The following is a 15,607-nucleotide window of genomic DNA, read 5'->3' as shown; positions in this document are numbered from 1 at the left end:
TGTAGAAGGTGTTAGGCCACTATCATGTCACATACAAAGTAGCCTCACCTTATCACCCATAAACAAATGGCTAAGCTGAAGTCTCCAACAGGAAATTGAAGAAAATTTTGGATAAAACTGTAGCTTCCTCGAGAAAAGATTGGTCAAGCAAGCTAGATGATGCATTATGGGCTTACAAAACTGCATTTAAAACACCTATAGGCTTATCACCATTCCAAATGGTTTATGGCAAATCTTGTCATCTACCTATGGAATTGGAACACAAAGCATATTGGGCTCTGGAATTCCTTAATTTTGATGAGTCCTTAGCAGGAGAAAAGAGGAAGTTACAACTCTTGGAGCTAGAAGAAATGAGGATGAATGCCCATGAGTCTTCAAAATTGTACAAAGAAAAAGTGAAGGCCTATCATGATAAGAAGTTGCTCAAAAAGGAGTTCAAGCTAGGACAACGAGTGTTGTTGTTCAATTCAAGATTGAAATTGTTTCCAGGCAAGCTGAAATCCAAATGTTTTGGAGCCTTCATCATCAAAGATGTCAAGCCTTACGGGGCTGTGGAATTATTTGATCCTCAATCAGAAACTCCAGACAAAACATGGATAGTAAATGGTCAGAGATTAAAGCAGTATCATGGAGGGAACATTGAGAGGATGACCAACCTCATGTTTTTTCAAGACACATGAAATAAGTTACGTCAAGCTAATGATGTTAAACAAGCGTTTACTGGGAGGCAATCTAGCTCTTTTTAATTTTTTTGTTCACTGCATATAGTTAGGATTACTTGCTTGTGATTGTTTGAATGAATCATCAGCATGTTTTGCATTTGGATATGGGGTTGATTAAGCTTCTCTGAAGCTATGGATGGAAAAATAACTTAGAAATTTTTTTAGCCATCCACTTGCTCAGCGCGCCTCATGCGCTAAGCGACTCTTTGTTCATGCGCTGAGCGAGTCTCTTCTCGCGCTAAGTGCATCAACCCCTACTCATTGGTTGAAAGGGCCTCGCTGAGCGAGCCCTGTGCGTTAAGCCCAAAAACTTCTCTGGAATTTCATCTTTTGGAATTGGGCTAAGTGAGTCATATCATTAAGCACACAGCTGCATCTCGCTAAGCGCCCTCTGTGCGCTAAGCGAAATTTCCTCTCTGTTGGACCATTAATGAGAATTGGGCCCAACGGGTCAGCCTGCTAAGCCCAAACCCTCTTGGGTTTAGAATTACACTAAGCGAGAGTCTCTCGCTAAGCGAGCCCCACTACTGCATCAAGAAGCATTTTATTCGCTAAGCCGGCCCATGGCCCGCCAAGCGAGAGTTGCAGACCAATCATAGTTACAGGACTCGCTAAGGGTGACCCTTCGTGCTAAGCCCAAATCCTTCTCTGGATTTTCAATTTTGGAATTGGGTTGAGCGAGTCTGCCCGCTAAGCGCGTGAGTTTGAATTCTGAAAACCCAAAAGTCATTGAGTGCTCGCTTAGCGAGTGACCCGCACTAACGAGGCATTCGAAACTGCCAAAAATAAGGCTTAACTGCCTTAGGCAGTTTCCTTTGTGCATTCACTCCTCAATTCTCACTCACTCTTGCACTCTCTGCAATGTGCTTCCATTATGCCTTCTGCTTCTCTGTGCTTCTTCTTTGCTTCTCTACACTGCAATCCAAGTAAGTGATTTCTACTTTGCATTTTTATTTTTGCTCTGAACCTTAGGATTAAAAGACTTATTGTAGTGGTTTTAAAGCTTTAATTTTGTGTTGATTTAATTGTTGTTTAGTTAGTTAATTGAAAACATGTTGTTAGGGGTTTTGTTTCATGCACAATGTATATGCTTTTGAGTTGTTTTGATTAGGTTTTGAGGCCTGTGGTAGGGGGCTGAAAAGCCCTAAGTTTTTTGGAATTCTCGATGTGCTCGCTAAGCGCGACTGTGCGCTAAGAGAGTTCATCCGTTTTTCTTGAATTTCTGGGTTTTTGGATGAACTCGCTAAGCTGGCCCTGTCCCGCTAAGTGTGTTTATCATTTTTGTTTGAATATATGAATGCCTGTATGAACTCGCTAAGCCACTGCACTTCGGCTTAGCGAGTGTTTAAATTTCCAGTTTTGTTTGTGTGTTCGTATGAACTCGCTTAGCTGACATGCCACGCTTAGCGAGTTGTGTTGCTTGAGTCATAGTCTAAGAGGCTTTTTGTCTTCAGTTGGTGGCTAAGAGAGTTAGTCTTGCTAAGCCACCCAGCCTCTGTAGGTTGAATAAGCTTGGGCTAAGCGAGTCAGTCTCGCTAAGCCCAAAGCATTTTAGGTTTCTAATTTTTTGTTCATGCGCTAAGTGAGTCAGTCTCGCTAAGCCCAAAGCATTTTAGTTTTCTGATTTTTTATTTTGGAATTTGGCTTAGTGAGCCTGCTCGCTAAGCCAGTTAAGTTCTAGTAGTCATTTTGGGCTAAGCGCCTGATGGCGCTAATCCTGTTTAGTGTGTCGCGCTAAGCGAGTCAGCCTCGCTAAGCGCAATTATCTCTCTGTGAGAGAATAGAGCTTAGCGAGCCATGCTCGCTTAGCCACTGTGTTGTTTTAGCTAAGCGGGTATATCTCGCTTAGCCAAAGTGTGTGTTTTTGTGTTGTTGCGCTAAGCATGCCCTGTGCGCTAAGTGAGTGTTGGCGCTAAGCGAGTTAGTCTTACTAAGCGCCCAGTCTGTTTTTCTGTTTTATTTTTCTGGTTTCAGTTGAAATAAAAACCTGCCTAACTTGATTCCTGTGACTATTTTTTATGCAAATGGCCTCCAGGAAGAGGAAAGCCATAACCTTCCAACCTCGGGGACCTTATGACACCACTCGGTTCGTTTCCGAGGTTGCTTGGGAGCGATATTCATAGAACGTTCACTCCCGGAACATCCTTTCGGAGAGGAACGTTAACCTCTTTGTGACTAAGTATGAAGAATTCAGAAGAGAGCTGATAAGAAGGAACTGGCACATGGCCTTGACCTAGCACATGGACGGGCACATTGATGTGGCCCTGGTCAAGGAGTTCTACTCGAACCTGTATGACCCTGAAGACAAATCACTAAAATAGGTTCGAGTTAGAGGAAAGCTAATTACGTTCGATGTGACATCACTGAATGACTTCCTGGAGACACCACTAGTCATTCTGCCAGGGGAGCAGTACCCTTCATATTCTATTTTCTGTAGGACGCGTATAGATCCTCAAGAGCTTGCTTCCAAGCTCTGCATTCCAAGGCGTGGGTTCATTTTAAATGCTGAGGGGGCGCCCTGGAAGCTCATGAGGAAGGATTTGACTACACTAGCCCAGACTTGGAGTGTGTTATCATACTCCAACCTCGCCCCCACTTTTCATAAGTCTGATTTGAGTATGGACAGGGTGAGGTTAGTCTATGGGCTAGTTATGAAGATGGACATGGGCGTGGGCTTCCTCATATCACACCAGATTTCTCAAATAGCCCTGTCCAACTCCTCGAGGCTCGACTTTCCAACCCTTATTCCTGCACTTTGCGTGGCCCGATGAGTTATCTCAAACTCCCTCACTTTTGAGTCCTTCAGCCCTGCCATTAATTTGGCATACATAAAGAAGAATTGCTGGAACCCGGAAGATCCCATGATCGTATTTCCAAGGACTCGCAAGGCTCAAGCTCGAGGATCTGAGGGCCCATCTTCTTCTGCTCCTGCTCCCCCTGCTTCTACTTCTACTCCAACTCCCTCTACTTCAGCATCACCACTTCCATTAGCTCCAGTTTAGATTGGCACCTCTGCTCCACCATCATTAGTTCCAGCATAGTGCCAATGCTCAGAGGTCACAGAGCCGATGCTGCAGAGCCTATACCGTGGCTTATGCCTAGTGATGCAGAGTATTCATGACTCAGCTCAACATCGACCTATCATTAGGATGGAGGATTTCATGGCACAGGTGACCTGACCAGGAGTCTAGCCTTCTCCTTTGGGGGAAAGTGAGGCTTTCGCAGCCCAAGAGCCTCAGTTAGAGCCAGAGCCTCAGCCGGAGGTAGTTCTAGAGGCCACTCCAGTGGCTACTCCACAGGCTTCACCAGTTACTTCACCTATTTTGGAGGTGGATGGCGCTGCTGATGCGGATACAAAGAGCACCTGGGACCCATGGCTTGTTACAGCTCAGGATATTCCTCAGCCAGCCTAGGATGCTCCCTCCTCACCTCTGGATGAGCCCACAGCGACACAGGACGAGCCATGATAGGATTTGGATTTATTTCTTCTGCTTTTGATACATTTTATTTTCAGTTGATGTTTTTAACTTTTAGTTTTAGTTAGTTGTTTATTTATTCAGTAAATGTGAAAGCTTGTTGAACAGTTTGCAGTTTGATTGATTATGTAATGGTTGTTTTATCTGAAAATTTTGTGTTTGTGAATGATTTGAATTGATTGATTGCATGAATTGAGTGAATTGCGATGATTAGATCAAATGCTTTGAATGAGTATGCAATAATTAGAAGAGAAATAACATGAATTAAGGGCATGACTGAAAATGTTAGTTGGTTTGACAGATAAATTGTGAAGGTAAGCATTAGCCACAACCCGGTGAGTTGTGTGAACTTTAACTGTGAGAGAACAACTAGCATTGAGTACTGATTTTTGCATGAATCTCTGATTACTGAATGAATGCATGAGTTTGAAGATGATGAAGACCATGATTGATTGAGACAACCATTTAGCCAAAAAGCTTACCCTGTTCATGAATGAATTATTCCTTGCACCCATGTTGAGCTGAAAATTGACTGATTGACTTGAACCCTGAGCTTGTAAATTGTAATCTCCATCTACCTTGTCTTAGGTTGTAGGAAAGCATTGTGGTTCAAAGAAAATTTGCCCCAACTTTGAGGGAGATTATGGGGTGACAACAAGTGTGGTAAGGCAAATAACAACATACACAATAATATCAAAAAGCAGCAAGTAAAAGCTGCTAAAATAAAATAAATAAAAAAGAGAGAAAATTCAAGAATAAAAGCTGAGTGTGTGTTGTTATTGAAGCTAAGTGAAGCAAAGTGCCTTGAATGTAAAAGGCAAGTAATAGAGCTGGAATAAAAAGAGAAAAAGGTTGATCTAAGGATGAATGCTCTCCTAGAACTTAAGCTTTTGCATCCTACAAAAGCCATGAATTGTTTGCAGCCCAGCCTCATTACAAGCCAAGAAAAGTCCTTCATCATTTACGACTAACTTTTGTGTTGAAAAGCTTTATGAAAATCATTTCTTTTCCCCAATTTTTGGTTCTTTTTGTAGGTTTGTACATATTTTTAGGTTTAGTTTGATTTTTATGCAGAGATATTCCCTTCAATGTGAATTGATGTGTTTGCAACTTCATTTTCAGGTGAAAAGATGAAGAATAAGAAGGTTGTTATGGCTGGTGTCTCGCTAAGCGAGGCTTGTGCACTTAGCGAGAATCATCCGCTTAGTGAGGCACTCAACCTGCTTAGCGAGTCGGGAGAATCTGGAGGAGAATCTGTCAAGCATCTGCGTGCTCAGTGCGTCATCAACTCGCTCAGCGAGTCATTTGTCTTCTCTCGCGCTAAGCGTGCCCAGCTCACTCAGCGGAAAATCACTAACTTGCGCTTAGCACGAAAATGGCGCTAAGCGAGCCTTCGAGGACAAAAAGCCCTTAAAAGCTGAAGTTGGAGAAAAAGGAGGGAGTTTTGGCAGAAAACACAGAGAATTACTACGTGAGAGATGCAAGAGGGCAAGGGGGCACCAAAAACCTCAACTTTCAAGAGGAGTTTAGGTTTTAGAGTGATCTTTAGGTTCCTAGAGGTGGAGGAGACATCCCTACCACTGTGTAATCTAAATTTTGCTTCCAAAACCTCCTATTGTAGATGAAAGGTGATAACTTGCCATGAAAGGCTAAAGCTTTTCTTGGGAATTTCTGTTGAGTCTTGATGTAAATATTCTTTACTATCTATTTAATGTTGTTTTGATGTGTTCACTGCTTCTATTTGCACTTAATTCTTGCATGTTTTTTATCTGATCACCCATTTGTGTGTAAACTTAGGATTTTTAGCATTGGGAAATGTTTTGAATCCTTAGAACTGGATAAAGCAGGGCTAGATAACTGTATTATCTAGACACGAAGTGCAGGGACTCTAGTTTTTAATATGTTGTGATCTTAATGTTGTTCGGTTAGGCTAAGTCCGACGAGGGATCCGAGAACAAAGTTTAATTAGAATTAGCCCATTCGCATGAGACATCAATGTTTGGGATAATTGTCCTCAGCATAGAACACAAAAACAACATTAGATAGAGAAAAACCTTTAATTGCATCAAGTCACTCAGTAGAAAGGCCCAACATTTTAATCATCTGTTTATTCTTGCATTTACTTAGTTAATTTTGTAGTTATCTTTAGAATTGCAATTATATCCTTTTTTTATTTCTATTTCATGATGTTACACAAATGTCTACTTATTGAATGAGCGCTTTTCTGAATGAAACAAACTCCCTATGGATACGATACTCGGTCTTAGCGTTTTATACTACTTGTATGACTCAGTGCACTTGCTAATAAACTTCGCAGTTGCCAAGAGGCGAAACAAGTACCCCCTTCTAAGACGGTTATTATCTAGGTACTTTCTAAGACGGTTGTTAGCAAACAACCGTCTTAAAAAGTTGTCTATCTAAGACTTTCTAAGACGGTCGTAGGTAACAACCGTCTTAGAAAGTTGTCTGTCTAAGACTTTCTAAGACGGTCACGGGTAACAACCCTCTTTGAAAATCTTAGATAGACAACTTTCTAAGACAGTTGTCAGCTAACAACCGTCTTAGAAAGTGTACACTTTCTAAGTTTGTTACCTAAACCGTCTTAGTCAAATGAATACCAAATTTTGCAAATTAGAAACAAACAAGAAAACACATGCAATATTCAACATTCAACATGTCCATAAAGCATTAATTACACAACCCCATCCCTTGCCATAGACATCTAAATCCGTGGATGAAAATCATTTAACAAAACACATTTATTAATTTTGCTTAGCAAATTAAATACTTCAAAAGAAAAAAGGGTCAAAAATTGTGATAAAAGGAACAAATTATTATAATAGCATAAACCAGTAAAAGAAATGTAGCATATATTTGAATATGTGATTTAATGAAATTCACTGGACTACACCTAGGTCTTCTAGTCCATTACGCAATTATCTAAGAATCAAGCTAACTAGCTAATAAAAATAAGGGTCGTGCTAATCAGGGTCAAGTCAGATGCTCAAGGTGAAATTGTGCTTTTCCTTTCCTAGTTATTTGTTAGTACTATATATATTATAGTCGAGTGTTTATAATATAACTGAACAACAAATCATGCAAACACAGATTAAAGGAAGAAACTGTTAAAAGGAAAGATGATTGTTTGTGTGCCTTTTAACGTGTGTTTTGGAATACAATGTCACAATTGCAAAACACACACGTGCACAAATATGCATAAAACATACACGACAGGTTATAGCTATAGGTTTTTTTTTGTTTTCAGAATTACGACGGTTTTTTACTAAAACCAATCGTAAATTTTATTAGATATAGCATTCTAAGGTGGTTTTCAATAACTGTCTTAGAATGTGCGTCATAAAATGAATTTTTCATTACAATAATTACAAAAATGTCACCGTCTCACTTTCTAAGGCGGTTCCCCAAAGAACCGTCGTAGAATAGGTGTCGTAAAAAATTAAATTTGTAGTAGTGCATCATCAATGGCGGCATAAGCGTTGTTGCTGTTGGCATAAGCATTGCTTAGCATTTTCTCCATTTTTCTCTCTCACGGTTCACCTTCTTTTGAGGCCAGGGGGAGCAATAGAAACCCTTTTGGTTTAACACTTCTAAAGCTTTTTATTTATCCATTATATTTGTGTTTTTTTAGTCATTAATTCATGTCGTTGTTGGAGTTAAGTTTTGGCCATTTTGTGCGCACTGGTTCATCACGTTTTGGCCCAGGATGGCTAATTTATTTGGGTTATTCTTCCTACACCCAACAAATTTCTTCTACACCCAACATATTTTAAAAAATTTCAATTTTACCCTTTTTACTTCTTCTTCTTTGTTCCTTCCTTTTCTCTTTTCTTCGTATAACCTATGAATTGGAATTTGTAAGGCACTATTCATTTGGAATTTTTGGCACGTCCTTTGGTCTCCACCTTCTCTTTCGTGAAGCTGATGTTGGTATTGTTTGTGGTGTGTGTCTGTTGTCCATCGCTCCTCCCTAGTTTCTCCTTTGGTAGTTCCTTGTCGTCCTCCGCGAGTTTCCTCTCCTCCACCGCCATGAGTAGCGTTGTGTCCTTACCGATAAGTGTTTTTTCCCTTCGTTTACTTCATACGGATTGCCAATTTGTATGCTTTATATGGATTGCTAATCCATATGGTTCATACGGATTGGAAATCTGCAAGAACTATACGGATTGACAATCCATATGAACCATAAAGATTGACAATCTGTATACGTTCAATACACACAAAAAAATGCATACAAAAAAACTCATGGTGGTGATAACGAAACGAAGATGGACACCAACGACGAGCACTCACAGATTGATGAAGATGAACCACAGATTGATGGAGATAACCACAAATTGAAGAGAAGAAGATGAGAGGAGAAATGAAAAATGCGTGAATGAATGGTGCAGACGAACATATTCCCAATCTGTATTTCACATTTTAGCGTCAATGAAAGAGGGCCAAAATTGGTTTTCATTCAAAATGCTAGGTGTAGAAGAAATGGTGTTGGGCGAAGGAAGAAAATCCCATTTATTTTATAGAATAAATCTACTCAACTTTGGTAAAAAAAATAATCTTCACATTAATAAGGATGATAGAATGAGTTTGTAAAAAAAAAAAAAAGATAATAGAATGTAACAATGAGCAAAACATCAAATAATAATAATAGATAAAAGATGAAACATGACTAGAAAATAAGTTGAGCTCCATTTTGTTAGTTAATTATTTTATAATAGTTAATCATTTTGTAGTTGTAGTAATAAAAAAAATATGTATCTTTTCTTAAGAAGAATAATAAAAGTTTTAGTAATAACCACTTTGGATGTACTTCTGACTTAGTTGCTATTAGAACTATAAAAGTTTAATGATAATCACTTTGGATGTACTTCTAATTTTATTATCATAAAATTATTTTTTTAATATATATATATATATATAACTAAGATGGACTAAAACAATAAAATTATCAACACAAATATTTCTTACAAAAGAATTACGTAACTCTGACTTTTCATTGCACTTGGAGATATGAAGGAATAGGAGATAACTTTTGTCGAGCTAAAATAAAAGAGTAAAAAATATAAATTTAGAAAAATAAAATACAATAATAATACTCTTTTTAAAATAATAATAATAATTTTCTTTTAATAATAAAAATTCTTGTAAAAAAATAAATTGAATGTATAAAAATATTTTTGTTTTGTTTTGAGGGGTAAAATAAACAAATTTAAAGTTATAATAATTTTGCACATTAATTAAAGGTAACAGTCTTTACGACGGACATCGTAGGGTGTCAATACCTTCCTATGCATAATCGACTTCTGAACTCAAATTTGGTTCCCAAGACCATTTTCTTTTAAAAAGGTCTTTTCGATGTTTTCCTTAATAAATATTGGTGGCGACTCCTTTATTTGTTTGTTTTTTTAACATCTTTTTTTCGTTGTCCCGCCACGACCCCAATTGCGACACCACACCAGAAGAAGACAAAGGGTTGGGCTTGATGCCATTTTTGGTCATTGTTGAATATTGAAGCAATTGTTCAGATAATTAAATTGGTGTGCAATATGAAGGTCTTGTTTTTTTTTTTTTATATAATAGAAAGTTTTGTAGTGACAAAACTAACATAACTAAATGTAGATTAAATAAATGTGTGAAAAGTTTGTTTTCATTGGTTGTTGTAGTAGGTTAATAGAATTTAGAGGTAAGTGATTTGAATAGGATTTGTTAAGAACTGACAATGACTTATATCAAACTACATAAGGAATTAAGAAAATCCTTTTAGAGCCATTTATAGGTATAACAAGTTGGTGTCAATTGAGACTTTAGGTTAAGCAAATTCTCTTGTATAATTTCACGTCTTATTTTCTTCTTCTTTTTTTCTTTTTCATGTTTTTGTTTATGATTTTATACATAGGCGAGGTAATGCGTGCTTCATACATGACATATTAACCAACATACAAATTAAAGCTCCTTTAAAAGCACATAATTAGTTATCTCAAAATATTATGCGGTGTCTCACTTTTAAATTCAAATAAAATTTAAAATATTTTTGTTCCATCATATGATTTACTAAATCAACATACATGAGGCTTCTCTCTTTTGAAGAAGAAAAGGAAATAAAAAGCTTTTTTTTTTATGAATACAAATTTGCTTCCATATATTCTATCAAATATGGTTGGTGATTAGATTTTTATTGTTTTCCATCATAATAAAAAAAACAAAGACTTAATACTGGAAAGTCTTTGATTCATTAAAATTTGAATCAATATATCTACTCATATATCTTTTGATATAATTAACATTAAATAATTTTTTAATGATACTAATATATTTGATTAACAATCCAATAATAAATAAATAATACCAAAGCAAGGTGTGTGAGTACTCCTCGTAGGCAAGATTTGCAGATCCAATTTTTAGCATTAGCAAATTGGGAACCAATTTGGGGCTTTATGAAATTGGGGAAAATAAAAGGAAAAAGCAGAATTAGAGAAGGAGATGGAAAGAACAATGCCACAATATTGAGAGATTGATAAGTTGAGGATGATTCGCTAAAAGAAGAATAAAATTCTTTGATAATAACATAAAGTTTCACACAAGAACCAAGAGAGGCAATATCTTAATTGTGTCTAATATGAAATTTCATAAAAACTTCAATCTAAAGAGTCTATTTATAACTCCTACTACTAATCCTAAATTAGGCCCAAGGCCCAATAACAAGACTTAAAAATAATAATAATAAAAGTAGCAGCCCATTACAAGTCCAAAAATAGGCCAAAAAATATAATTAAAAACAAAAAATAAATCTTATTCTAAAAGTTTGCTAAAGTAAATAAACTTCACTTCTCTTTCCTCCGTCAAAGAATTTAGTCTCTTGTCAAGCTCTTCTTGAATTCTCTTACTTCTTGCTCAAGTGATTGGTCCATCCATGTTTCGAGCCCACCTAAACCAAACTCTTCCTCCATGGATAGTCCTATTAATAATCCAATAATAAATAAATAATACCAAAGCAAGGAGTGTGAGTACTCCCAGTAGGCATGGCAACGGGGCGGGTTGATGCCAATTTTTGCTTACCTCGCCCCTGCCCTCGACTCCCCATTGCCATGCCTAACTCCTGATACTTGCCTCTGATTCCCATAGATAAACAATAATAATAAATTTTACACGAGTGAAATATGTAATTGTTAAAGGAAATATGAAACTTAACAATTGAGAAAGAAATCGGTTAACAGTTTGATAACTAAAGTTACTAACAAATTGAACTAACTTTTAGTGACTGCTAACAAAATATTTAAGTATTTAAATTAATAATTTGCCCACTGATTTCCCTGAAGCTTTCACTGAAATTTATGGCTTGTATACTTGGGCCATTGCCCAGTTCTCCTCTGTTGTGGTGGTATTCTGGGACTTAGTATGAATAGGTCGTATTTTATCTTTAGGTACCCAAATCATTTATTTTAATTTGGTCATTTCCTTCAATATTCCTTGATTAAAAAAAATCATCATGGTATCATTTGAACAAGTGATGGTTCTACTTAGCAATCATATACATTAGACTCTTTATCTTGTTAAGATCTCTAACTAAGGGCATAATTTTTCATCTATGCCTCATCTACTCTAAGTATGATGATGGTGTGACTTTTAAACTGATCAACATAAAGCTACATTAAGTACTAACGATAACTGTAGTGGGTGATATGATTGATAGCTTATGGCTTGATATAACTAAAGGTATCTCCCATAGGTTAAGTCTGACCAAACTTCTACATCTATAACGAAGAAGACAACCACAATCAAGGACAACCGAGGAAGGTAATAAAAGAACCATATCTCCAAAACATTTTTTTGATCAAACTATTCATCATATAGTTTGAAGTACATTGTTCGAAAGAAGACCTCATCCTGAAGGATAACATTTTTGATCAAATTTCGAGGACAAAATTCCTTAAAGGGGGGGGGGGGGGAATTGTAACATTCCAATTTCTACCTTATAGGAATTGATTTATTTTAGGAAATTAAATATTTCTTAAAATAAATAGTTACATTTAAAGATAATTATTATCTCAAGAAATTTGTGATTAATTCTTTCGGTAATGTATTTGTGTGGATTGCTTGATATTTAATTTTTTTGTGGGTATGTTTTATTTGATTGCATGTCTTTGTAATTATCTTTCAAATATGTAGCATTATATACTTATAATTTTGGGCTTAGAATAGGAATATATTAGTTTTTTTGCTCATACTAGTAAGTAATCCATGCATACGCACGGGTAGCTATTGGTTTGTATATTATTATTTTTTCCCTACAACTAATATGTTTAATGAGAATAAAATTCCCCTAAAAAATGAGAAGAAAATTAAAATGAAACCATTTGCAAATGAGTCATTCTTGTTTTGACACATAGAAAGAGGAAAGGAAATAGGATTTCAAAAAAATGGACAGAAACTAATAGAAAATTGAAAAAAACGGGTTATTTTTGTGGGTGAAAAATGAATAAAAAACAACATTTGATGAATTGGCTAAAATACACAAAAATAAGACACATGTTAGATTAATAAAAAGGTTAGAATTGTATTTTCCACAACCTATTTTGTGCATTAAGAGTAGGGGTGAGAATAGGCCAGGCCGACCTACAGGGGCTTACGACCTGACCTACATATAGCCTGACCTGAACTGGCCTATTTAATTAAAAGGTTAGGCTCAAGCTTTTTTAAAAGCCTATTAAATTAAATAGACCGGACTTAGGCTTATTAAAAAGCCTTATAAGCCTGATAGGCCGGCCTATATATATATATTATTTTTTGGGTACCAATATATAATATTATTTTTTGGATACAATTAATTTTTTTTTGAAACTATCAGACTTTGATTACACATTACTGCTCCATAACTTCTATTCCTATAATCAATGACTTTAATTACAATTTAGGTGTGAGTCATGTGCCCTTTTATATTCCTCATTATTTTGATTGACTTTTGTCATACCCTAATTTCGTCCGGGGACCTTTGCTTGATGACATGCGACCATTCTTTGGTCCTTGTGAGGTGCTTGGCACCCATCATTAGGCAATTTATGAAATTCCAGGACATGCCGAAAAACCAAAAAAAATGTTGATGCACAATCCGTAAGTTTCCGTGACACATCGGAAATCAAATGGAAGCATCGTTGCATAATTAAGTGAGGTTCCGTAACATTCCGTAAGTCAAAAAGGGGATGATTATGTAATCCGCAAGGTTCCGTAACATTACGGAAAGAAAACAAGTATCGTTACGAAATTCGTAAGTTTCCGTAACTTTACGAAAAAAGAATCACCAAAAAACAGCAGAGGGGGGTGTACTTAGTAAAAATGGGGGTGCAAATAGCACCCAGGCCCATTTGGGCCCTCCAGAAGATTCCTCCAGAAGGCGGTTGCTTCTGGAGGAAGCAACCCTGCTCGCCTGGGCGAGCTGAGCTCGCCTGGGCGAGCTGGGCGGCAACCACCTCCCCTATTTTGCTATAAATAGGGGAGGAAATGAAGAAGGAAGGGGCCCAGCCCCTTAGGCACTTCTCTCTCTTTCGAATTTGCTTGGAAAAATTGTTTCCGTGAAGAAAATCTAAGCCGAGGCGCTTCCGAAACGTTTCCGTAACGTTTTCCGTGAGGAATCTCGCAAAGCTTTCAACCGTTCTTCGACGTTCTTCATTCGTTCTTCATCGTTCTTCGATCTTCAACGGGTAAGTACCTCGAACCAAGCTTTTCGATTCATTCTATGCACCCATAGAGGTCCACATTGTGTTTAGTGCATTTTTATTCTCGTTTTGTTTACTTTTTATACCCCCTGTTGACGTGCTTAAGCCATTTTACTTAAGTCGTTTCTCGCTTAACTTAAAAATAAAATAAATTTCCACCGAACGTTTGAATTGTATTATCCATTAACTTTGGTTAAAATCAATTCCGACCGTTCGGTCGTGCCGTAACCACGTTGGAAATCAAAAAGAGGTAAAAAATAATATAATAATCAAAAAGACATCTTTTAGTAAAATAAAGCGGAAAATCAATTGGACATTTTTCTCTTTGGGATTTCTCATTCTTAACCAAATTGATTAATAACTAAAGTGAAACTAAGGCTAAAATCAATTCGCCTAGTTAAGCTCGTCCACAAAAATAGGCTTTCGAAAGTTCGTCATTTCAATTCCTCACTAAGTAAAATGGATCATTTTTAAGGTCCAACGCCTTAAAATGATCACCACTTAAGTAAAAAAGGAATCACTTGATAAGAAAGAACTACGTAGGTCTGATTTCCTCATCACAAATTGAGGAATACGTAGGAGCAAAGGGAAACACCCTTGTCGACCACGAAAAAGAAAAAAAATATAAAAAGGGTATAAAGGATATAAGAACATAAAAGGGAACATAAAAATCAAAGTCATGTTTGCACATTCGATTAAAGGCTGCCGTCCCTTGGGACGGACGTGTGGGGTGCTAATACCTTCCCCGTGCGTAAATACAACTCCCGAACCTTTCACTAAAAAGTTCGTAGATCGCGTCTTTTCCGGTTTTTCCGACGTTTTCCTCAAATAAACGTTGGTGGCGACTCCGCGCGTATTCCTTTCGTGGAACACGCATCCCGCGAGTCACGCGTCGCCCTCCCACCGAAGGGTAGGTTGCGACAGTTGGCGACTCCACTGGGGACTGTTTTTAGAGAGTTAGGCCGTTTAATCTTGTGCAATGTTTTATCATGACTTTCTCCTTTGTTGGTTTCCCTTTATTTGTCTTATGTTCTTGTGTATATAAACTTTTTGTTGCTTTTAGTATGTTTTAGAATGTATGCATGAGGTAAATATTTATTCATTTGATGCACACAAACACTAACACTATTTGCACACACTGTGAGTGAAAAAAGGGCCCTATACCCGGGTTCATGGGAACATAAGGAGTGGAGGTGAATCTGTGATCATGCTAGGTCTCCGACTTGCTTGATTACAGTGAACCCTCATCTAGAGCTTTTCTCTTTGAAAACTTATTGTTGCTAGTAGTCCCTACTGCTGCAATATGTTCTTCGAAGGGGATGATACCTCTAGAAACCATCAAGAGAGATATGACTACCTTGGGGATTATTGCTAAAAGCCTAGTTAGTTCTCTCCCTTATAGGTCCCTTGAATAGGGGCACGAAGCAAACACGCTGCGTGCCATTTTTCACACTGCCATGCATGAGTATCATATACCCTTTTGCTTATGTTCGGTAAATATTGTCATACTGTGCACATTCCCGCATTGTGTCTTTTGCATAGGCATTACATATGGGTTCTGTCTTGATCCCTGCTGTAAACCAACCAACGGAGGGTCCGTGTCGCCTTCTTAAAAACGTGCGGTGGGGCATTTCGCTACCCCTAGACGTCGTATCTAAGAAGGGGACAAATTCCCCGGACC

At 37.3% G+C, this 15,607-nt stretch overlaps 1 protein-coding gene across 1 annotated transcript; it reads left to right on the top strand.

The window, feature by feature from the left end:
- The first annotated feature begins 248 nt into the window (after positions 1-248).
- LOC102660052 (uncharacterized) lies at positions 249-680 on the top strand. The gene has a single exon (XM_006577408.1). The coding sequence runs from the start codon at positions 249-251 to the stop codon at positions 678-680; it is 432 nt and encodes a 143-aa protein (XP_006577471.1).
- The last annotated feature ends 14,927 nt before the right edge of the window (positions 681-15,607 follow it).

Source organism: Glycine max, unplaced genomic scaffold (genome assembly GCF_000004515.6).
Source record: "Glycine max cultivar Williams 82 unplaced genomic scaffold, Glycine_max_v4.0 scaffold_78, whole genome shotgun sequence".
Classification (NCBI taxonomy): Eukaryota; Viridiplantae; Streptophyta; class Magnoliopsida; order Fabales; family Fabaceae; genus Glycine; species Glycine max.
The sequence above is the reverse complement of the archived record's forward strand: the minus strand, read 5'-3'. Positions and strand labels throughout refer to the sequence as shown.

Excerpts from the sequence above, each read along its gene's own strand:
- LOC102660052 (XM_006577408.1), top strand. The coding sequence starts at position 249 with ATGGAATTGGAACACAAAGCATATTGGGCTCTGGAATTCCTTAATTTT.